Source organism: Gymnoscopelus microlampas, assembly GCF_963454915.1.
Source record: "Gymnoscopelus microlampas genome assembly, chromosome: 24".
NCBI lineage: Eukaryota > Metazoa > Chordata > Actinopteri > Myctophiformes > Myctophidae > Gymnoscopelus > Gymnoscopelus microlampas.
Genome location: NC_139961.1, coordinates 1,421,653 through 1,446,610, shown reverse-complemented (window position 1 = coordinate 1,446,610; position 24,958 = coordinate 1,421,653). Strand labels below are relative to the sequence as shown.

The following is a 24,958-nucleotide window of genomic DNA, read 5'->3' as shown; positions in this document are numbered from 1 at the left end:
GAAGTAATGTATGAAATACATATTCAGAGATATTATTTCTAAATCCTTATTTCGTACAGACCAGATGAACGTAATCTGTCTGTAAGTAGAGTAATTATCTCATTCACCTGATGAATGTTTAATAGTAATGCATTGCACTTTATTCACATGATTTACTGTCAGTTGCTCCATTTGCAGAGGTCTGACATCTTGTTTGTTAAAAAGGGTTTGTTTTAATGTCTCAGCAGCAGAGTGAGCTGTGAATGACCACAAGACTTACATGTGTTTGTATTATTAACATAATTCATATACAGTTTGTTCTCCTTTGTGGTGTTTGATAACATGTCTGGAGTGAATGTCAGTGTGTGTTAACTGTGATAAAATATAGATTATCTGAGTTTGACAGATACACTTCCTTTTCATTACTTTATTAAGTGAATAAAACTCCAGAACTGAAAACACATCATTTGACTCAACCTCCTTCAACCACACTGTTTTATGTGGTTCATGTACACCATCTACTGGTTAAATTGTAAAACTACACCACCTGTTTTGTGATGTCTCTGCTGTAAAGTTTGAAACTGATTCATTTTATCAGATCTGGACTGAACACTAGCTAGATGTGACTCCATTGTATTGTATCCACTGTTAATACACACTGGATGTAGAACACCTCCAGTTCCCAGATTAAATAACTTGAATTAAGAGATCAACTGTATTCACCTACAGTCAGTGTGTATGTGACTTGGATCCACACAGTGTAATGAATGAATGAAACTAACCCAGCAGATCGGCTATTTCCCTATAGACTTGAATTGCTATGTGGTGTGTGGACTATTAGTACATTAAGTTAGTTAGGCGGTACACATAGTAAATATCACTTTGGTTTTTGGGCTTGTTTTCATACACCTGGTTGCTTATTTCTCTCTCCCAACCTGGCATTCTTTTGTATTTGCAGTCTCACGTGACCACTAGAGCAGAGGGTCTCAACCTGTGGGTTGGGACCTCAACGCCTCGTTGTGAGCTTGTAGATAGATATACTTTATTGTCCTTGCGGAAATTCATTTTGTACCAAGCAACCATCAGGATACAAAAAAACACAAAACATAACATAAATACACAATACATAGACAGAACACACAATACATTGACAGTGCTACACATCTCTTACAGAGTAAACACTAGAAAATGCTACCAGGGCGTCACATTACATTTTTTGCAACATTGGCACTGTGTATCTGCTATTTTCACAATATTTATCTGTGGAACCGAGTCAAACAAATTGGGGTCCCCAGTTCAAATATGATTATTTTTGGGGGGTCACAGCCTGAAAAGGTTGAGAACCACTGCATAGATTATTGAATCAGGTTTGTGAAGAGAGACATGTCACTGTGTGAGAAAGAGACAGACAGAAAGACAGACAGACAGACAGAGGGGAGGAAGAGAGGAAGAAGAAGAAGAAGAAGAGAGGGCTAGCTTGTAGATCTGCTATGTTCACAATATGTATCTGTTGAACCAGTCAAACAAAATGGGGGTCCCCAGTTCAAATATTCAATTCAATTCAATTTTATTAAAGTGTCAAATCACAACATGTTGTCTCAAGACACTTTACATGTAGAGCAGAGACCCCACAGTCCCACCCTGAACAAGCAATTTTGCGACAGTGGCAACGAAAAACTCCCTCTTAACTGGAAGAAACGTCAGACAGACCCTAGGCTCTAGGGTGGGGGCTTTCTGCCTCGACCGTGTCGGGGGAAAGAAGAGAGAGAGAGAGAGAGGGAGAGACAGACAGAGGAGAGACAGAAAGAGATACAAGTAGTAACAATAACAATAGTAGCAAATATAATAGTGTAAGATAGTATATGATAATATAGTACAACAATAATGTGTATACAGTATATATAATGGTATAATATAAGAATGTTACGGTAATATACAGTATAGTGTAGTGGTATAGTGTAATGTAGTAGAAATCCACGGTCGTGCTCCATGGAGAGGCCCGGTCCGCAGTCACAGTCTTGAGACGCAGCTGGCGTATTTTGGGGGGTCACAGCCTGGAAAGGTTTAGAACCACTGCATAGAGTATTGAATCAGGTTTGTGAAGTGAGACATGTCACTCTGTGAGAGAGAGAGAGAGAGAGAGAGAGAGAGAGAGAGAGAGAGAGAGAGAGAGAGAGAGAGAGAGACAGACAGACAGACAGACAGACAGACAGACAGACAGACAGACAGAGGGGAGGAAGAGAGGAGGATCTGTGTAACACTAACCATTATTTTATAATTTGGCTATATATCAGATATACAAGCTCATAGCACGGCAACCGAGTGCCGCGCTACGAGCTGGTAGATCTGCTATTTTCTTTTTTTTTCAAGCTAACTTTTGTTTTACTCAAATCTTTGCTTGTTAGGGTCCCTGGAACAATACATTTTGAGATGGGGGTCGAAGCAAAGATTTGAGTTACTAATGTTTGGTTTAAAAAAAAATATATATTTATATTTATTTAAAGATTTGCACATATTTTCACATTTTCTTAAACTGATTTCCCGTTCTAAATGTGTTAAAGTCATTAAATGTGTTATTAACAACTTAGACCCTCTATTCTTAATCAAACAGACCTTGAGATGTGTGCAAATGTCTGTTTTTTCTCTCTCCAGACCAAAATTCTGCGCCAAAAATAGCCGATCTACAAGCTCACAACGCGACGTAGCATTGTGAGCTTGTAGATCTTCTATTGCGTTTACAAAGTACCAAAAGTAGCCTACTTGGTATAAGTATTTCTACTCACTTTAACAACTGTAAAGTATTTTTACTCCCTTTAAAAGCTGTAAAGTATTTTTACTCACTTTAACAGCTGTAAAGTATTCTTACTCACTTTGATTATTTTTTACCCACTAGTTACGTTTTAGTGACTTTAGTCACTTTTAAGTACTTAAAGTTTGTGTGTGTGTGTGTGTGTGTGTGTGTGTGTGTGTGTGTGTGTGTGTGTGTGTGTGTGTGTGTGTGTGTGTGTGTGTGTGTGTGTGTGTGTGTGTGTGTGTGTGTGTGTGTGTGTGTGTGTGTGTGCAAAGATGGCAGCAGGGCTGATCCTATGACTAAAGTTAGGACTGTATTTGCTCTCCCCCAGGACTTCATAACATGTATACTGTGTAGGTTTGTTTTCATTTGTATTTATATATAGAATATCACTGAATTTGATGTGATTTGTTCTTAATAAACAGTTTTACTAAAACATCCATTTGGTTCTATTTTAACACTGAGTTTACAGACCTGTAAGGGTCCATTTGGTTCTATTTTAACACTGAGTTTACAGACCTGTAAGGGTCCATTTGGTTCTATTTTAACACTGAGTTTACAGGCCTGTAAGGGTCCATTTGGTTCTATTTTAACACTGAGTTTACAGACCTGTAAGGGTCCATTTGGTTCTATTTTAACTCTGAGTTTACAGACCTGTAAGGGTCCATTTGGTTCTATTTTAACACTGAGTTTACAGACCTGTAAGGGTCCATTTGGTTCTATTTTAACTCTGAGTTTACAGACCTGTAAGGGTCCATTTGGTTCTATTTTAACACTGAGTTTACAGGCCTGTAAGGGTCCATTTGGTTCTATTTTAACTCTGAGTTTACAGACCTGTAAGGGTCCATTTGGTTCTATTTTAACTCTGAGTTTACAGACCTGTAAGGGTCCATTTGGTTCTATTTTAACTCTGAGTTTACAGGCCTGTAAGGGTCCATTTGGTTCCATTTTAACACTGAGTTTACAGGCCTGTAAGGGTCCATTTGGTTCCATTTTAACACTGAGTTTACAGACCTGTAAGGGTCCATTTGGTTCCATTTTAACACTGAGTTTACAGACCTGTAAGGGTCCATTTGGTTCCATTTTAACACTGAGTTTACAGGCCTGTAAGGGTCCATTTGGTTCCAGACACGACTTGTCTGCAATGCATTGTGAGCTCTAGGAGGAGGGGTTATAATCATAAGAATAAAACAATGTATTGTTTACAGTTTATTATGACACCACAGCTCATTTATTTGACCCATTGTCTTCATAACAAAGTTAAGGCCGTCTGTCATGGAGTTCCAGTAACCTTTATTAAACTATCAACAATTAAACATTATTGGCACACTGCCATCTTGCACGGTACAAATATGTTTTATTGAATTGAACTATTCATTTCTGAAACTAGCCTTTTATATGTTCTGTCTCCATCTAATGCCTTAGGAAAAACAACTCTAGTTCTAACACAACAGGAAGTCTGTCTGTCATTGAGAGAGAGAGAGAGAGAGAGAGAGAGAGAGAGAGAGAGAGAGAGAGAGAGAGAGAGAGAGAGAGAGAGAGAGAGAGAGAGAGAGGTTGTTATTGTTAAGGTATAGGTCAGTGGTTCTCAGAGAGAGAGAGAGAGAGAGAGAGCTATATCTATAGATAGATATCTGTCTGTCTGTCTCTCTATATATGTGTATGTATGTATAGACGGATTTCCGCGCAACGTCATCACAGAGCAGAATGCGCAATCTGCGCATGCTCGGGGGAAACGAATTGTTGCGCCGTTCACTCTGTTGTTATGTTCGGGAGTTAGATAGCCATAATTCTGCTATTATAGGCATAATAGGCATAATGCTGCTATTATATACAAACAGATCCAACTTCCAACAAAACACTTTTATTGAGTAAACAAGGTATTACAAACTGCATAATTTAATCTACTTTCATTAAACCCGGTGAAGATCATTTCTTTTATGAATGGACATTTGACCAGAGCTGCTGCGGATAATGGCGCCCTCTATAGGCTTCCCCCTCCTCTGCGCGGTCATATCCTCTCAATGTTTACAAACATGAAACCCGTCTATACTAGTGCTAGGGCTGCTCCTTCTGTAATGCAATATGTTGTTGTCAGAGTACTTGGTGCAGTAGGCCATTGGTTCTCAACCTGTGGATCGGGACCCCTATGACAGTTAAAGGACATTTTTAATTTTGAAAATAGCAGATCTACAAGCTCTATAATATAATCATATTTTATCTTCAAATAAACATAACTTAGTTTTAAAAAGGTGTCTGTGTGAAATGTGTGACTATGACCACTTCATTTATACCTGATGGTCAAGATTACATTCCTCCCCTGAGCAAGCAGTGAGGCTCTTCTCTGCATAGTAATGTATATCTGTCTGTCATTTAATGTCGCTATGAATTGAGTACAAAGGACCCCAATGGAAACAAGCCATAGGCTTTCTTGGGTTTTAAATCCTATTAGCTGACCTTGTATTGACCTGTACTTTTATGTGCTTTTTTCTGCAAACTTCTAAAGAAAAAACTATTAGCTCAATGGTAAAAATATAAGAACTTGCTCAGGAAACTGGGTTCGAGTAGAAGAGGAAATTTACATAGAACTTTGATACTTGTCAATTGGTTCAATATTTATAAAAGCCACAGCCTCCATCGGCTATTTTCACTACTCTTGTGTGACCCTGTCATACAATGAAGTATAAAATAGTGCATTAATTAATAAAAATAAGAGATACAAGGTTTCATGGTGACAGTGACAATTCTTTTTTTTAAATCATGAACATTTGTGCACATCTTTGAATATATATATATTTTTCAAAGCGAATATTTGTAACTCAAATATTTGCTTCTGGGGGATTCTACAAATGTCTTCTAAATCCTAACAGTTCTATTTTTTAAACATATGTTGCTATAATATCAGTGGTTCTCTAACTTTTTTCATGTCAAGGACCCCCAAAATGATATGTATTTGGCCGTGGAACCCCATCTCAAAATATGTTGTTCCAGGGACCCCCCAAAAGATTTGAGTTAAAAATGTTCGCTTGAAAATATATATATATATATATTTAAAGATTTGCACACATTTTCATGATTTTTCAAACAATAGCAGACCTAGAAGCTTTTTTGTGCAAAGCTTTGAATATATATATTTTTAAAGCGAATATTTGTAACTCAAATCTTTGCATTGGGCGGGGGGGGGAGGGTCCCTGGAAGAAAAAAAATTGAGATGGGGGTCCACGGCCAAATACATATCTAAACATGTTTTCTAAATCCTAACAGTATGTTGCTATATCAGCGGTGCTCCAACTTTTACATGTCAAGGACCCCCAAACATTATATGTATTTGGCCGCGGACCCCCATCTCAAAATGTTTTGTTCCAGGGACCCCCCAGAAGCAAAGATTTGAGTTACAAATGTTCACTATGTATATTCAAAGTTTTGCACAAATGTTCAAGATTTTTCAAAAATAGCAGATCTACAAGCTTATATCGCAGCACTCGGTGCCGCGATATAAGCTTGTAGATCTGCTATTTTCTATAGCCAAAGAAGTCTTAAAATGACAGGAATGCGTTCCCGGTCTCAATGAGTTAATTTACCATAAAAATACATTAAAAAATAAATAAATGATGGTGATAAGAGGTTTCTGCCTGACAACAAAGATATCTCTGCTGTCTGGCAGAAACCAGCTAACTCCAAAATTTACATTTTTCAGGAAATGACAAAAACAAAACACAAAGTGGAGTTAGGAGGTTTTGTTCATCATTGATAAGAACAGCTGAATGGATCTCCAAGCTCACAATGGTTGGAGGTGGTGGCCTGGAGTCAGCTAAACCAGCTAACTCCACCCCCTTTCTAACTCCACCCCCCTCTAACTCCACCCCCCTTTGGTGGGCTTGGCTGGTTTAGCAGAAAGTTTGAGGATTCAATGGAGTTAGCTGGTTTTATCAAAAGCACTTTTTAATGCTTTTCGTGGGTTCAATCTTTTTTTAATCAACACACAGACGTAAAGGTTGTTCAATAACACTGATTTATGGAAACAAATGCAAAGGCGGTAAAATGGAGTTAGCTGGTTTGTGCCGGACAGCCACGATATGCTCAGTGTCACAGAATCCATATAACATATATTAGTGTTCAGGATAAATTAGCCATTAATTAACCGATTATCAATCATAGTGTTGGAGATGAGTTCATAAATAGATGATATTAAAATGTGATGATGTCACTGATCCTCTTGGAAGGCTCCTGGTTCGATCCCCGGCTCCTCCTGGCTGTGTGTCCTTGAGCAACACACTGAACCCCTAACTGTGTGTGTGTGTGTGTGTGTGTGTGTGTGTGTGTGTGTGTGTGTGTGTGTGTGTGTGTGTGTGTGTGTGTGTGTGTGTGTGTGTGTGTGTGTGTGTGTGTGCGCGCACGCGCGCGCGTGCGTGCGTGCGTGTGTGTGTAAAGAAGATACAACACACGTAACATTTCAGATTATTTTATTAAAACTGGAGATTCCAACATCAACAACATTCACCACCTGCTATAGTCTGTTTATGGAACACTTTCTTTCTTTTTCTTTCTTTCTTTCTTTCTTTCTTTCTTTCTTTCTTTCTTTCTTTCTTTCTTTCTTTCTTTCTTTCACATGCACCACAGCAACGTCGGTTTACCTCGTCTATCTTTTCATCCACCCCCCCCTCCCTCTCTCTCTCTCTCTCTCTCTCCTATAATCCAGTATAATCCAGTTAAAAGAGTTAATTTAATCTTTAATACAGTTTTTTATACCAGTCTAGTTTCCCTCTACCAGTATGAACACCTCAGTAAATAAATACTATAAAACAAACAGAAAAGAACAGAAGAAACAGAACAAAGGGTGATTATGTCCAGTGATATAAAAATGATTGATAAAAACATTCAAATATGTATTTACATTAAAACTATCCTGTAAGGAAATAAAACATTGAGTCATTGTCAGACTCAGTGAATGTAACTTGTTACTTTTAACACTTTGTCCTCTTTTTTTCAGCCGCTAGGCTATTATAATCTTTATTAATACTAATAGGTGATACAGTAACTCATAAGGCTATGATTGTACAAGTAATACATGTAATATTGTAGTAGCAGTAGTAGTCATCGTAGTAATTAGTGTTAATGTTGTTGAGTCACTGTTTTTAACCACTTAAGCCCTTTATACTTAGTCATATGACAAATAGGGACAAAATAGCCGATGGACAGGCTCACAATGCATCTCCATGTGATGCATGGTGAGATATTTCAAACATTTTGACTTTTTAAAATCTATTTTAATTCTTTCACTTTTTTTGATTTTATTTTTTTGGAAAATATTTGGACATTTTTTTTCTACATCTTTGGAAAAGTTGACATTTTGGGGATTTGTTTTGTTCATAACGACAGTGGTTAATGTGTTGCTATGACAACACAACACACACTGTTGTTGTTGTTGTGAATATCGTTGTCGGGAAGAAACCTAATTTCTCCAAATTGTAACTTTTTGTGCATTTTTTCCCCCATAAATGAACGTCCTACTTGATCATACTACAGCGTCACACAAAAGCATCAAAAGTAGCAGATCTTCGAGCTTGTAGATCTGCTACTTTTCCTATTTTCAAATTTGAATCCTGAAAAGTAACAGTTTTGGACATATGAGGTTTCCACCCGACAGAGACAATAGAACAGCTTCAACGTAGCTTTGTGTTACAGTTCAACATGTTGCTGAGCCTGACGCACAACTTCAACACTCACTAGAAACAACTCTCATCAATACACACACAACCCATGGCAACAGTAACCAGGAAGTGACACGGTAGAAACAAACACAACCCATGGCAACAGTAACCAGGAAGTGACACAGTAGAAACAAACACAACCCATGGCAACAGTAACCAGGAAGTGACACGGTAGAAACAAACACAACCCATGGCAACAGTAACCAGGGAGTGCCTCCTCTTAGTTCTTAGCTCGGGGTGTATTTCTCTGGTCTCTATGGTAACATGAGTGTCAATCGTTCCCTCAGGTCACTGTGATGTTGACGTTTGTCACAAATAATAATATTACAAAATATCAAAAACATCTCATACATCGTTTTAATCAATAATCTCAAAATGGCCGATGGAGCGCAGACAGAGAAACTCAAACATGGAGGATTCATGGAACGTGAACGATACCAAATCTATCAGGTTGTAAAATCGACCGACGCATTCTCACACCCAGGTTGTAGTACGGCGACCGGTTGGGCAACATCTGACCAAGTCTCAGACGTTAGACACGCTTTATGATTCCAAGCCTGTCGGTGAGTAACTCCAACGGCTTAAAGGATTAGTTCACCCAAACAATTACTTATTTTCTATCAATTACACACCCCATGAAGCCTTGAATTTATGGATTTATTTTTTAGTTTTTGTCGCATCCCTAGGCCAATAATTCGACGACTGGGTGTATATCCGGTAGGAGACACAAAGAGTCTACTTTTTGTCTCCTACCGGATACATTAGCATCTTTCCGCCGGTAATCAAATTATTGGCTTAGGAATAAGACAAAAACTAAAAAAATATCAATAATTAAAGGCTTCATGGGGTGTGCAATTGATAGAAAATAAGTCATTTTTTGGGTGAACTCCTCTTTAAGAGTTAGCAGAAGTGCACATCGCACCGCTCGGCACGGCACTCGTTGGGCTAGCGCCTCGCTTAGACGTGCCTCGCGGCGCTCAAGTCCGCTTCTGATGGTGCGCCTGTCTCGTTTTAAATGTTTACAAGTTGGGAGAGAAAACCTGTGTCAGTCACGAGACTGGAGCGATATTTATTTCCCTTTCATGAAGACTCAGCCTGTGATTGGCTGAGACAGGGGGGTAGGGAGCGCTCGTTGTGCTCAACGTGACGAAACATTCCGTCTACCGCGGCTTGCAGACTCGGACGGTGCGCTCATGGACGCGCGTTGGCCATAAGCTGCTCGCCCTCGGCCTTTCGCTCACCTGGCGGATCGCTCGGCGGTGACTCGCTAGCCTCAGGCCTGCGCTCTCGGTGCGCCTGCCATGCTGAGGTAACAGAAACAAACGTCTCGATGCAACAAGATGTTTTAGTTGCGGTACATTTTGACCCAACACACACATCACCATATTACAACCTGGGGAGAAGATGTAGAAAATGACACATTTAGAGGTTCAATTCTCCAATGATTTATGGCCCGTGTCCACCAAGACTTTTATTCCTGAGCGCAGCGCGTATGTTTTCATGTGTTTACAATGTGGAAACACCAGCAGCGCCACACGGTGCTGAACGTCTGTTCTGCGCCGTGCGTAAACGTCTGGCGTTTTTATCCGTGAGCCCAGAGTTCAACTCTGTGTTTTTAGGAAAGGTTTTTATCAAATCGCCTTGCGTGTTCCTCTGGGATAAAACACTTTGATGGACAACACGGCCTTACAGTGGTTGAGAGCCTGGTCTCTGGACCCCTACAGCTCAGTGGTCCTGGACATTATCAAGTCAAGGACAAATTCATTTGATCATCATGTCAAGGACCCCCATCTGACCTTGTGCCAGGGACCCCCATAAGGAGATCTGTGTTGTTAAGTCTTTTTTCTCTCAAAATTATTCCAAACTTTTCAGAAGGTTTCAAGATTTTTCCAAACCTCTGGAAAATAGCCGATCTACAAGCTCACGACGGCTTGCATTACGACACGTTGTGAGCTTGTAGATCAGTTATTTTCAAACGGCCTAAGTATAAAATAAGGTTACGGTGTTTCGAGTGTTCCTCATTTTCACTGGGGACCCCCTGGAACACCCTCAAGGACCCCTGGGGGACCCTCGGTAAGAACCACTGGCCCCTAGCTGATCTGGGGGGTGTGGGGGGGGGGGGGTCAGGCCAAGGCAGACCCCGTCGACACGAGGAAAACCTCGTCAAAGTCCTCTTCCTTCTCTTCCTCTTCCTCTTCCTCCTCGCTGTCCCGTTCCAAGATGGCCGTCATGGGGAACCCCCGCAGGCGGCAGCGCCAGGCGAAGCGCCGGCCGGCCGAGGAGCAGGGCGGGGTCGGGGCGCGAGGGGGAGGGGCGTAGGGAGGGGGAGGGGCGTACGGGCAGAGGGGGAACGTAGGGAGGGAGCAGGAGGAGAAGGAGAGCGAGGAGGAGAGGAGGACCAGGTGGTGATTGGTGGACGGGGACGGGGCTCTCTGCCCCTGGTCCCGTGGGGTCGCGGCGGGTACGTCCACCGCCGCGGGATGGTTCAAGTCCAGCGTCGCGCACCGCGTCCGGGTCAAATGCTCGCCGTCTGTGTCTTCGGTGTCCCGCTGTGATTGGTCCTGGTCGGGGTGAGTCTCAGAATGGAGGTCAAGCGCGGGGTCGAGGTCGGTTCCGGGGTCGGGGTCGTAGTCGTGGGCGTGCGGCGGAGGCGGCGCCCTCTGCAGGCGGCGCGCGGAGGTTCGCAGGAGCTCCACGGCGGAGATGCGGGCGGACGGGTCGCAGCGGAAACCTTTCCTCAGCAGCAGAGCCTTGAAGCTCTCACTGCTGCCCGACCGCTGGGCTCTAGGACCCAGGGGATGGGAGGAGAGGCAGGAGGAGGAGGGCGGGAGGGCGGTGGGGGTCGGCGGGGGGGTGGAGGCTGAGGAAGAGGAGGATGAGGAAGAGCGGTGTCTGTCGTCCTCTGAATCCTTTCTCCCCAACATCTTCCTCTTTGACCTGAGAGACCAATGACAGACAGACAGACAGACAGACAGACAGACAGACAGACAGACAGACATGTCAGGTAAAAAGCACCCAGAGTATCAACCTCACACTCTTCTTATAGCGGTCCACTCACACAGGGATGCCGTCCTTGAATGGTCATATTCTAAGTAATGTGTCCTCCTGTTTTATGCCTTTATTTTGTAGTGCTGTCCTAGTGTTTCCTGTTTCCCATAGTTAACTGTTACCTGTCTCGTCTCTCCTGATAGTTGTGATTGTTAACCCCCATCAGTCACCTGTTAGTCCCCCATCCTATCCCTGTGTTAATCGTTGTGTTCACCTGTGTCTGGTTACCCCTCTGTGTATTTAAACCCTCAGTTCCATGTGTTTCCTGACAGTTTGTGCACATTTATTCCTAAAAGTGTCCAGTGTATTATCCTTGTGCTGCCTGGTTGTTCCTTGTGCAACACATTGTCACTCCCACCTCTGTCGTTTTTACCCCCTAATGCGTCACTATAGAGCTACTATAACACTACTAACACTAAAACGTACATGTTGGAGCTTCAGAGACTCCTTGAATCAAAGGAGTGGGCAGCTGCCTCGGTGGATAACCTGGTATCACCACTTAGCTATAAACTGCAACCTCCCGTCATCAATTCCCATCCGGAGAACAACTCTTTTTTTTCTCTCCTGACTTCTTTTTATTCTTTTAGTTTAGTCTTTTAGTTTTGTCAACATGCCATGTCACCATGTCAAAACTTGATGTTTGAGGGCTGCTGGCAGAGCGGCAAAATGTGACGCCTTAATCAATATGATAATTTTTTATTCATAAAGTAAAAATAAAATAGGGAAAAGCTGATGTACAATCTCATAACACATGTACAGTTTGTACACGGGCTGTTTTCGTCGTACGAGAAGCATATACTTGCTTAACATCTGAAAAAACACAAGTGTGTGTGCGTGTGTGTGCGTGTGCATGTGTGGGGTCTCAGGTTTTGTCAGATGTAAGGAGGGGGAAAGGAAAAATAAGGTTGGGAAACACTGACGGACAACAAGCATCCTAAGGGAACCACAGACACATAACTACACTCTTATATCCAGGGAACTACAAGGTCCAGACCTCCTAACACTCAGTAGCCAATCCTAGCTTTACCTTCCGGGTCAAACCACGCCCATCTGAGGCCTTTCATGCCGTGCCTTCCCACACTGCACTGCTCCAGGTACGAGGAGGATGAGATGAAACACATTTAAACTTCACACGTCTTATTATTAGTGTGTGTGTGTGTGTGTGTGTGTGTGTGTGTGTGTGTGTGTGTGTGTGTGTGTGTGTGTGTGTGTGTGTGTGTGTGTGTGTGTGTGTGTGTGTGTGTGTGTGTGTGTGTGTGTGTGTGTGTGTGTGTGTACCTGTGTATGACAGCAAACAGGTCCTCTGTAGTTCTGGGTCGGCTGGAGGCCAGCATGTCCTCTGCAGATACACTACCAAACATTTCCACTAGAGGGAGACAGAGACAGGAGGATAGGGAGACAGAAATGTATTACATTTGTCTTTACACTAAAATGTATTTATCTTTGTCTGTGTTTACTAGCAGTGGATGGTAACTAAGTACTTTCATTTGAATACTGTGCTTTTATTTTACTTCATTATTTCCATTTGTTTATACTTTATACTGTTACTCCACTATCAGAGACACATATTGTACTGTTTTACTCCACTAAAAGTGACAGTTGAATTTCGTCACCTTGCTAAACTAATGGCCTAAGTCATTTTTTGAGGAAAATGTTATTTTTGCCTAAGTCCTCATGACACTGACCACCTCTGGTAAAATCACCTATCTCCTAATTGAAAAGGATCATGCTGTTCACTCCCCTTTTAGTATAATGGCCTAACTCCCCAGTGTGACTTAAGACTAAATAGGATTTCTTTTTGGCCTAAGTCACATGGTTTTGTGACTTACGCCAAAAAAATGCCCAAAAAATGCCTAATTATTTGACCCAAGTCAGATTCAATCCTATTTAAACCTAATTAAATCTCTTATGTTACATAACTGACAGACAGTGTTATTTCTATTTAAAAAGTCATAATTTGTTATAAACGTTTTGGGTGAAATGGTTAAGAAATATCATATAGTTTTTGTTTTGGATCAGTTTTTTATTTTTCCTGAATAACTTGGGCCTTTAGTTTAGCAAGGTGACGTTGCTAGTTAATCAGCAGATTTAGATTATTAAAACAAAACACATCAAGTGGTAAATGAACATGTATGAATATAGGTTAAGCTATCCAGGAGCACAGGAAGTCTTTAACATCAGCCCCACATTAACAGCTGCAACATTAAAGTGATGAAAACATGCATTACTAATTACCATAGAATCATGTGATTTTGAAATGGGCCATTCTGCATAATGAGTACTTTTAATGTTGGTGGTCTGTTTTGATGCTAATTAATGCCAATTAATTTGTACTTAAGTAAAGTTTTGAAAGCAGGACTTATACCGCATCTACATTGAGGTAATCGCTACTTTTACTGAACTAAGTAATCTGAGTTCTTCTCACCACTGCTGTTTACAGCCGAGGTTCTCAAAGTGGGGTCCGGGGACCCCCAGAGGGCCTCGAGGGGGTTCCAGGAGGTCCCCAACAAAAACAAACCTGTTTAATATTTTGGCTATTCAAAAATAGCCGATCTACAAGCTCACAACACTGCGTGAGCTTGTAGATCGGCTATTTTAGAACATTCTTGAACATTCTTGACAGATCTACTCTGATGGGGGTCCCTGTCACCAAGCACTTTCAAATGGGGGTCCGTGGCCTACTATGTATCAATGTAGGGGTCCATGACATGACAATAGAGAACACAGAAGATGTTTTACCATCAACAGCACCATCGTCTCTCCTCTCTGACTCCTCCTCTCTCTCCTCCTCTAGTATCAGGAGGTCGGGTAGAGACAGCGCCCCCCTCAGGCTGTCATTGGACAGCAGGCTGCTCAGGGAGTGCCTGCTCTGACCAATCAGCTCGCAGGAGGCGTCCGTGTCGCTGCTCTCCTCCTCCTCCTCCTGCTCCTTCCTCCTCGTCATCATCACCTGCTCCTCTACTCGCTTCCTCTCCTGCATCCTCATCTCCTCCATCTTTCTCTCCTCTATCTTCGTTTCTTCCTTTTTTCTCTCCTCCATCCTTCTCTCCTCCACCTCCCTCTCGTCGCTCCTCCTCTTCACCTCCTCCTTCTCCTCCTCCGTGGACGAGCACGAAGACGAGGAGGACGAAGACGACGATGAAGAGGAAAGCGCCGTGGGCGGCGGCATCATGGCCAGCTTCCTCTCCACCCTCCTCCTCTTCTTCTTCTTCTTCCTCCCTCTGTTCTTCTGTCCCTCTGACACCATCGTCATCATCATCGTCATCCCTCTCTCTTCAACCCTCTGCATCTCCTTCTCCTCTTCTTCCTCCTCCTCCTCCTCAGCCAGGGAGGACCTCATGAAGCTCCTCTGAACTCTCCTCTCCTCCCCCCTGGGCTCCTCCTCCTCTGCTGCCCCGGACGTGGGGATGGAAGGAGGAGGTGCGTCCGTCCTCCCGGTCCCGGTCTCTGGGTCTCTGTCGAGGACGACGGCGTCCATCTCGGGTTTGGTCCGTTTGGGCGACGGGATCATCAGCAGGTCTGGTTTCTTGTGCGGGATCGGAGGCTTCTGCCTCTGAGGGGAGGTGACCGGGGTGTGTGCAGGAGAAGATGGAGAAGCTGAGGTGTGTGTTGAAGGTAAGGTGTGTGCTGGAGAAGATGGAGAAGCTGAGGTGTGTGTTGAAGGTAAGGTGTGTGCTGGAGAAGATGGAGAAGCTGAGGTGTGTGTTGAAGGTAAGGTGTGTGCTGGAGAATATGGAGAAGATGAGGTTTGTGTTGAAGGTAAGGTGTGTGCTGGAGAAGATGGAGAAGCTGAGGTGTGTGTTGAAGGTAAGGTGTGTGCTGGAGAAGATGGAGAAGCTGAGGTGTGTGTTGAAGGTAAGGTGTGTGCTGGAGAAGATGGAGAAGCTGAGGTTTGTGGAGAAGCCGAGGTGTGTGCTGTAGAAGTTGAGGTGTTTGTTGAGTGCGTCGGAGAGGCTAAAGTGTGCGTTATCTGTTTTCTAGAAGGTGAGGTCTCTGTTGCAGAAGGTGAGGTTCGTGCTGTGTGCGCTGGAGAAGCTGAGATGTGTGCTGTAGAAGGCGAGGTGTATGCTGAGTGCTTTGTAGAAGATGTGGTGTTTGTGGTAGACGTGGGAGAAGCTAACATGTGCGCCGGAGAAGTTGGAGGATCTGAGGTGTGTGCTGGGGAAGGTAAGGTCTTTGTTGGAGAAGGTGCGTGTTCACGTGAGGGAGTAACGGATCGATCTGATCGGGTGCTGTCGCCGGTAATGGATGGCACACTGTCCTCAGGAATACCTCTGGGAGTTCCTCTCGCCTTCCATGGGTATTTTCTGGCCCCGGGGGACCTCAGAAGCCCCAGTGCCTCAAGATCAGGTTTCTTGGGAAGGATGGGTCTCTCCAGGGACCGTGCTTTCGCAGGAGAACCCCGTGGCTTAGAGGTAGTGTCACTGTTTGGTGGGATGGCTCTCTCCAGGGACCTCGCCTTCACGGGAGGACACCACAGCTTAGAAGCAGGTGTACAACGGGTGAGTGGAGTGTCATTGACGGGCCTCAGAGGAGCGTCACTTTTTATTGCATTGAGTACGTCTTTAAAACTGTCCCTACGTGTCTCTTCTTTGTACTCTGTCCCCGTGATGTCGGCGACAGAATTATCTCTGTCTGAGAACGTAAAGTACTGAGCCTGTTTTTGCCAAATGTCTTCAGTGTTTCCCTGTTTCTCAGCTAGCTCTATTATCGTAGCATCAGTCATCTGCTGTCGCAGGTACGTCAGTGGTTCTTGTACGTTCGTGTTGATGTAGTTAGCATCGGCCTCAGGCTGTGTCACAGTGGGTAGTTTGACTTGTGGTCTATCAGGGCTAGCTGGTAGACTGTTGATTAGCATAGCACTTTCAGGGCTAGCTGATAGACTGTTGGTTAGCATAGCACTATCAGGGCTAGCTGGTAGACTGTTGGTTAGCATAGCACTATCAGGGCTAGCTGGTAGACCGTTGGTTAGCATATCAGGGCTAGTTGTTAGACTGTTGGTTAGCATAGCACTGTCAGGCCTAGCTGGTAGACCGTTGGTTAGCATATCAGGGCTAGCTGGTAGACTGTTGGTTAGCATAGCACTATCAGGGCTAGCTGGTAGACCGTTGGTTAGCATGTCAGGGCTAGTTGTTAGACTGTTGGTTAGCATAGCACTATCAGGCCTAGCTGGTAGACCGTTGGTTAGCATATCAGGGCTAGTTGTTAGACTGTTGGTTAGCATAGCACTGTCAGGCCTAGCTGGTAGACTGCTGGTTAGCACAGCACTATCAGGGCTAGCTGGTAGACTGCTGGTTAGCACAGCACTATCAGGGCTAGCTGGTAGACTGCTGGTTAGCATAGCATACACCTCTTCATGTTGGCTGTAGTGTTTCTCATGCTCAGTGTCTTGAGGAGGGACGTCACAGGTCAGACTCGGTACAGAGCTTTGCTGCATTGTTTGGCTAGCATCGGCGCTAACATTGGCACTCCCGGGGCTCTGAGTAGCAGCATCTTCAGACGTATCAGATCTATCGCTCATTAATGCTTGAGCATCCGGAGCTGGCCTTACGCTCGCGGCTAGCTTAGCATCAGTGCCGGCTGGGTGCTGGACATTAGCATCATCCGGCGCCGTAGTGGTGGTTAGCGTGGCGCTAGCAAGCAGGCCCTGCTGTTTCTTGACGGAGCGAAGTTTGATCCCGTGCAGCGCCTCAGCGGTGACCAGGGGACGGGCGGGGCTTCCTGGGCTGCAGGCCAGGCGATGAGGAGCGCCCTCTCTGGCGGAGAGCGGGGGAGGGGACTGTGTGAGGGAGTGGGAGGAGCTACCAGAGGGGAGAGGAGGAGGAAGTGGCGGGCGAGTAAGGGGAGGAGTCTCATAGTTGACTGACAGTCCCGGGAGGTCCAGGGGGGGAGGGAGTGGGGAGGTCAGAGGTCGCGACGACCGCTTTAAGGCGTGGGAGTAAGGAGGCGGGGGCGGGCGAGGGGAGGGAGGGGGGAGCGGCGGGGGAGGGGGAGGTGAGGCAATAGACAGCTTGGGGAGGGGAGGAGGCGCGGGGAGGGGAGGGGGGGAGGAACGGCGGCTCTTCCCCGGCAGAGGGGGAGGAGGCGGAGGGGGCGGGTGCTTGGCGGAGGACTCCGAGGAGGTGCAGGAAGAGAGGGAGGAGGTGGAGGAGAAAGAGGAGGACAGGGAGGACTTCCTCTCCGGCACGGGGGGCCTGGGCCTCGATCCCTCGGCCCTGGTGGGCGTGGTGACGAGGGGGGAGGAGGGGGTGAGAGGGGAGGAGAGCGGGGTGTTGGACTGGCTGGAGTATCCACTGGACGGGGAGGTGAGGCGCTGCAGGCCCCCGGGGGGCTCCAGAGCCAGGCTGAGGCCCTCCCCCTGGCCCCCGGCGGGAGGGGCCCGGGGGCGGGGCGGCTCCTCGGCCGGGCCCAGGGGCTCGAACGTGGTGACCGTGCCGCAGTTGACCCCGCTGGGGCGCCTCCGCGGCACCCAGGGGTCCCCGAAGGGGGCCGGGGCCGGCGTCTGGAGGGGCCTCGGCCCCGCCGGCCCCCTCCTCAGGGAGTCACAGCGGCGGGGCGGGGCCGGGGCCCGCTTGGACTTGCGGAACAGGATGCTCCGGGGCGTGCCGCTACGCGCGTAACCAGGGGAGGAGGAGGAGGCCTCGTACTGCCTCCTCGGCGCGCCGCGCTCCTCCTCGTACCGCGCGGGGTTCGAACCGCCGCCCATGTCCTCGGAACACAGCGAGCTGCAGTCCGTACGGGAGGAAGGAGACGAGAGGAGGAGCGGGTCGCTGCTCCAGCCCTCCTCCTGGCTGAGGAGGCCGCTCCAGTCTCCTCCTGTGGAGGAGCTGGGGGAGAGAGGGTGATAGTCCCAGCTCTGCTCCTCCAGAACCTCCAGGTAGCTGAGCTCTGAGCTGTCACTGGGGTAGGACCACTCCCCCGTCTGCCCGGGGGGGAGGAGGGGGGCCGGGCGGTCCGACAGGGGGGAGGAGAGGGAGGAGAGGGGGGACTGGGGGACGTCGTCCCGAGGGGCCTCGGGGTCAAAGGGCAGCAGGGGCAGCAGGTCGCTGGGGAAACCCTGTAGGTCCTGCAGGCGGACCGGCGAGTCAGCAGCCTGGAGAGAGAGAGAGAGAGAGAGAGAGAGAGAGAGAGAGAGATAGAGAGAGAGGGAGAGAGAGAGAGAGAGAGAGGGAGAGACGGAGAGAGAGAGAGAGAGAGAGAGAGAGAGAGAGGGAGAGAGAGAGAGAGAGAGAGAGAGAGAGAGAGGGAGAGAGACGGAGAGAGAGAGAGAGAGAGAGAGAGAGAGGGAGAGAGACGGAGAGAGAGAGAGAGAGAGAGAGAGAGAGAGAGAGAGAGAGAGAGGGAGAGACGGAGAGAGAGAGGGAAAGGGAGAGGGAGAGGGAGGGAGAGAGAGAGATAGAATTTGACATGAAATATTGTCTTAAAAAGTATTATATTATTATCTTTCAAGCTTCTCTAAACGTCTCTAATCCTTCATATAATATACTGTAACTAGAAAGTACTGTTCCTGAAGAAACAGTGTGGGATCGCTAAGAATGTTGATGGTATTGAGTATGGATATTGTTAGTAGGGTTGAAAGGTTTAAAGTTCTAAAAGTTTGAAACGTTTGAAAGGTTCTAAAGGTTTGAAAGGTTTGAAAGGTTTGAAAGGTTCTAAAGGTTCTAAAGGTTCTAAAGGTTTGAATGGTTTGAAAGGTTCTAAAGGTTCTAAAGGTTCAAAGGGTTTTAAAGGTCTACGGTTCTAAAGGTCTGTCGGTGTTGAATAGTGTAAAATGTAGTTTTCTAGGGTAAAACTGTGGTTGCTATGGTAAAACAGGTGGTTGCTAGGGTCTAATATGCAGTTGCTAGGGTCCAATAGGGGGTTGCTAAGGTCTAATATGCAGTCTCTGGTCTAATGTTGGCAGTGTTGAATAGTGTAAAATGTTTTTTTTTAGGGTAAAACAGTGATAGCTAGGGTCTAATAGGCGGTTGCTAGGGTCTGATAGGCGGTTGCTAGGGTCTAATAGGTGGTTGCTAGGGTAAAACAGGTGGTTGCTAGGGCCTAATAAGCGGTTGCTAGGGTCTAATAGGGGGTTGCTAGGGTCTAACATGCAGTTTATATGGTCTAATATGCGGTTGCTAGGGTGAAACTGGTGGTTGCTAGGGTAAAACGGTGGTTGCTAGGGTCTAATCGGTGGTTGCTAGGGTATGATAGGTGGTTGCTATGGTCTAATATGGTGTTGCTAGGGTCTAATAAGCAGTTGCTAGGCTCCACTGTAGCTAAATAGGATTTCCCCATTGAAATTAATGGGATTTTTTTTGCAGTAAAAAGTGAAATATCTCTAAAAGTACAAATTATTTCAAAAAATCAAATGGTAGCCAATATGTCCTAAGTAAGCTGAACGTTATAGAGTTGGAACGGAGTTTCTAGCTAAAAGTATGAATTTCCCCATTGAAATGAATGGGATTTTTTTTGCAGTAAAAAGTGAAATATCTCTAAAAGCACAAATTATTTCAAAAATTCAAATGGTAGCCGACATGTCCTGATTAGGCCGAGTGTTGAAGGGTTGGAACGGAGTTTGTAGCTAAAAGTATGAAGGACTAGTTAGGGGCCAAAAAAACGGTTGGAATATCGGCAATAACATTAGTGTGATCGCTTTAGCGATCCCACTAATAGTGACAGTAACATTAGTGTGATCGCTTTAGCGATCCCACTAATAGTGACAGTAACATTAGTGTGATCGCTAAAGCGATCCCACAACTAACCAGTGAGTATGATGACGTTTCACTGAGCGTCCTGTAGGGGGCGGTGTCGTCCTCGTCCTCCTCAGCGGGGGACGGGGTGCGGATGCTGGGGTTGGGGGTGAGGGTGGGGCTGAGGGAGGCCATGAGGCTGGAGATGCCCTCTCCTCTCTGGGCTCTGATGCGTCTCCTCCTCTGACCCCCTCCTGCTTCTCCTGCTGCTGCTCTCTGCTGCCCCTCCTGGTGGGATGGTGTCACTGCGGCGTACTGGACCTCTGCAACCTCTGACTGCTGGACCGCATCGCACTTATAGGCTACACACACACACACACACACACACACACACACACACACACACACACACACACACACACAGTAAGTATATTTACTCAAACATGCCGTGTGTCTCTTTTGGCCGCGGTGTGTGCCGTGCCGAACGGCAGTTCGGACGGACCATCGGTTTCCGAGAGAGGAAGGATGGTGTAAACACCAAGGGTTCAAAACCGGGTCCCCCGCGTGCATAGCCATCATCTTAACCACTAGCCTAAAGGGGAATTAATTCTCCTCGTCTAGAGGAGATATTAGGCTTTTCCTCATCAGCCAGAGGCTCTGAGCTCTATTAATATTATACTCACACATATCTGTATCTGTTTAATCTGGCAACCCAGTCGGTAACAAAAATGGAAAAATATATGTTTTCCCCTTTGCCTTTGGGGGCACCAACTCCTTTTTTTTGTTGAAACAGCAACTCGGTTTGGCTCCTGTTTGTATAGGAAATGACTATTTTTTAGCTTTGTTTTAGTGTTTTTAAACTAATACAAATAAGTCACGAAATGCCTTGAAGTATAGGAGCTGAAACTGAAGGTTTTGAACGAGTAGGAGTACGCTATCTTTCGAAGGTGGCTGTATAATACTGATGTCATACCCAGCTCTCTGATGATGTCATCAGGTATCTCATCATAATAATAGTGATATCATACCCAGCTCTCTGATGATGTCATCAGGTATCTCATCATAATGATAGTGATGTCATACCCAGCTCTCTGATGATGTCATCAGGTATCTCATCATAATAATAGTGATGTCATACCCAGCTCTCTGATGATGTCATCAGGTATCTCATCATAATGATAGTGATGTCATACCCAGCTCTCTGATGATGTCATCAGGTATCCCGGTGATGGTTTGTCGTCGGCTGTTCCTGCGAGGTCGTCGTGGCAACGTCTCTGTGTACGACATAACCCGACGGAAGCTAGCCTGGCGCTCAAAGCTCTCACCTGCACACACACACACACGCACACACGCACACACGCGCACACACGCACACGCACACACACACACACACACACACACACACACACACACACACACACACACACACACACACACACACACACACACACACACACACGCACAGAGTGAAAGGCACACAGGAGATGTTAATCATCAGTTTATAGTGAGATGAGTGTTGTCTGTATACAACACATCTAGGTTCTGTATGATGTACATCAGGGGTCTTTAACAGGGGGTCCGGGACCACTAGGGGGTCCTCAGAGTTACTACAGGGGGGGCCACCAAATCTTTGTGTGATAGTACATTAACCACTTGAACCCCATAACCTCTTATATACTGTGTGTGTGTGTGTGTGTGTGTGTGTGTGTGTGTGTGTGTGTGTGTGTGTGTGTGTGTGTGTGTGTGTGCGCGCGCGCGTGCGTGCGTGCATGTGCGCGTGTGTGCGTGTTCGTGTGTTTGTATATACTTACTATACTTATGAGGACCAAACATCCCCACAAGAATAGTAGAATATGAGAAAAAGATGTTGTGAGGACAATTTTCTTGGTCCTCACAAGAGAAATTGTTATTTTATGGTTGAAAAAAATACTTTTAGAGCTATGTTTACAGTTAGAAAAAGATTCAGATTGGGGTTAGGTTTAGGATTTAGACCTTTAGAGGTCAGGCTTAGGGGGTTGGGGTTTGATTTTCCCCCTATTTTATACTTGACGTCAAACACCGGAAAATAGCCGATCTACAAGCTCACAACGTGTCGCAGCGCGACACGTTGTGAGCTTGTAGATCTGCTATTTTTCGGCTTTAGACTTGCGGTTAAAAATGCCCCCCAAAAAAATCATAAATCAATCATAAAATCGGCTTCCTAAAATGTTGATGTCCTCTCAAGTATAGTAATACTGTCCTCACAAGTATAGTAATACAAACATGTGTGTGTGTGTGTATGGTACCTGTCACATTAATAGCCACTATGTCAGCAGGAACACACTGGGCTTGTTGCCTCATCTTCTCCTCTGGGGTGGGCAGCCGGGGGCGGGGCACAAACGCCATCTCCCCGGCGACCGGCGGCGGCGGCGGCGGCTGCAGAGGGTACGAGGCCCCGCCCGCCGCCACCGCGTATGCGGCGGCGATGACGTCGTCGTCGCCGTCACGGCCGGACGACGCGATGATGATGTCATCACAGCCGTACGTGATGTCACAGGGGTTTATGAGTGGGGTCAGAGGTCGGGCGGCGGCGGCGAAGAAAAACCTCTCGTCCTCCTCCGAGGAAACGGAGGACTGGAGAGAGAGAGAGAGAGAGAGAGAGAGAGAGAGAGAGAGAGAGAGAGAGAGAGGGTAAATGAGTTTGTATTGTATGTTTGATTGTGTGGTTAGAGTGACTGCACTAAAAATGGGAGGTAAGGGTTCAATTCCCTGGTCGGGTCTGACCAAGGACTATAAAACTGGGACCTAGCATCAAAGGTTGGACTGGGGGATAGAGTACAGAAGTCCTGACGTCACTCGTTCATCCCCAGGTTCGTAAAGTAATTTCTCTATGGAGAATAACATTGGGTCATCTTAGAATCGTCTCATATAAGAATTGTGGTCCAAAAATAAACAAACTGTCTCGGCGATATTGTCAGGGAGGAGGTTCTGTATCGTTTATACAGTCACTCATATTTGATACAGTCTGTTTCTGCCGAAAATTTAACTAATTTGTCGGAAGTAACATTAGCGTTTTCTCACCGTCAGTTGATGCTTCATATCCATAAGAGTAAAATGTTTATTTTTGGAACACAGTTCTTATTTGACGCGATATTAAACACGTCTATGGGAATTCAGAACGGGGGGAAAAACTGCGACCCAGGTAGGATGTGTAAATTACGGCAGACTTCGGTGCTCTATAGTCCCTGTTATTAGCGTCATGTCAGGGCGTTTACTTTATACATCAAGCTGGCCTCATGCTACAGGAGATAGGCTCCTGTAGCATGCCTCGGCAAAACAATTACTTTGACTTTAATAATAACTACCCAGAACAGGGGTCTTCAACAGGGGGTCCGGGACCCCTAGGGGGTCCGCCAAATCTTTGTGTGATACGATTCATTTTTTTACCTTAACCACTTGAACCCTAGCATCCCTTTTCTGAGGAGAACTTTAGACAAAAATAGCAGATCTACAAGCGCTGCGAGGCGTTGTGAGCTTGTAGATCGGCTATTTTTGGCAAAGAGGTTTAGGTGTAGAGGGGGGGAAAAGAGTAAACATAAACAAAAAAAGTTGAATCTAAAACACAATATAGGGGGTCCCTGCTTCATCTCTCTCTCAGCTAGGGGGTCCTTGGGCTGAAAACGTTGAAGACCCCTGCATTAGAACACAAGTTTATTTATTTTTTACATTCCATGAAAAGTAACAGTTTTGGACACACAAGGTTTCCTCCTGACAGCCACAATGTGACAGTGTGACAATATCTACTGATACAGCTAACTACGGCTAAACTCCACCTCCAGTGACATCATGGTTCCACAGCCAATCGGTGTGGATTTAGGTTCAGGTGTGTTGCAGGCGAATCAAGGATGTGTAAAGCGGGAGAGGACAGACACGTCACGTTCTTGGTCTGGCAGTAGGCTCTATGCACAGCAGCTATATTGGAAATAAATCGGGTCTCTTCCATACTTCCTACACAGGTGTTACCAATGACACTAATTAAGGCTCTGTTCCATTTAGTGTAGCACAGTGCTTCTCAAACTTTGTTTTTTATTTCAAGGACCTCCATAGTACACACCCTTAGGGGGCCATTTGGAACCCACTCTTACCTTTTTCATGTCAAGGACCTCCAAATTGACACTTAGTAGCCCGCGGACCCCCCATTTCAAAATATATGCCAAGTACCCTCATAAGAGAAGATTTTCAGGGCTCTAGCAGTGATTTTCAACCATTTTAATTTCAAGGACCCCCAGTTTGACATGCATTAGAGGCTACGGACCCCCATTTAATAACATTTCTATCTCTGGGACTCCAATTAACCCTTACAGGTCCATTTGGTTCCATTTGTACACTCTCAGAGTTACAGACCCAAAAGGGTCCATTTGGTTCCTAACTATCTCTATCATTTACCTGGGGACCACCTGGAATCCCTTCAAGGACCACTGGTGGTCCCCGGACCACTGGTTGAAAACCACTGTGTCAAGGAACCATGAGGGTCCCTGGACCACACTTTGAGACCCACTGGTGTAGCAGAGTGTTTCCAGTGAGTCAACACCCTGACTCTGTTTGACCAGAATGGAACAGAGCCTTCATTATAAGTATCATTGTAACAACCTGTGAAGGAAGTAAGGAAGAGGCCCCTTTTCTGTCCATTATGGCTGCTGTGCACAGAGCCTATTCCAGCTGTCAGATGTTCAGCATGCACTGAGAGGCAAACTGATAGAATGCATTGAAGTCAATGA

At 45.7% G+C, this 24,958-nt stretch overlaps 1 protein-coding gene across 2 annotated transcripts in view; it reads right to left on the bottom strand.

Annotated features, from left to right (window-relative positions):
* Positions 1-10,604: 10,604 nt before the first annotated feature.
* LOC311040819 (uncharacterized protein) overlaps positions 10,605-24,958 on the bottom strand; it is a gene marked incomplete at its 3' end in the record, with an annotated part of 78,840 nt that continues 64,486 nt past the window's right edge. For both annotated transcript variants that reach the window (XM_084051173.1, XM_084051174.1), the window contains exons 4-9: positions 22,487-22,814; positions 21,395-21,526; positions 20,274-20,563; positions 14,269-18,622; positions 12,808-12,895; positions 10,605-11,418 (exon numbers count right to left, since the gene is read on the bottom strand). In XM_084051173.1, coding sequence (XP_083907299.1) covers positions 10,605-11,418; positions 12,808-12,895; positions 14,269-18,622; positions 20,274-20,563; positions 21,395-21,526; positions 22,487-22,814 — 6,006 coding nt within the window. The remainder of the gene's footprint in view (positions 11,419-12,807; positions 12,896-14,268; positions 18,623-20,273; positions 20,564-21,394; positions 21,527-22,486; positions 22,815-24,958) is intronic.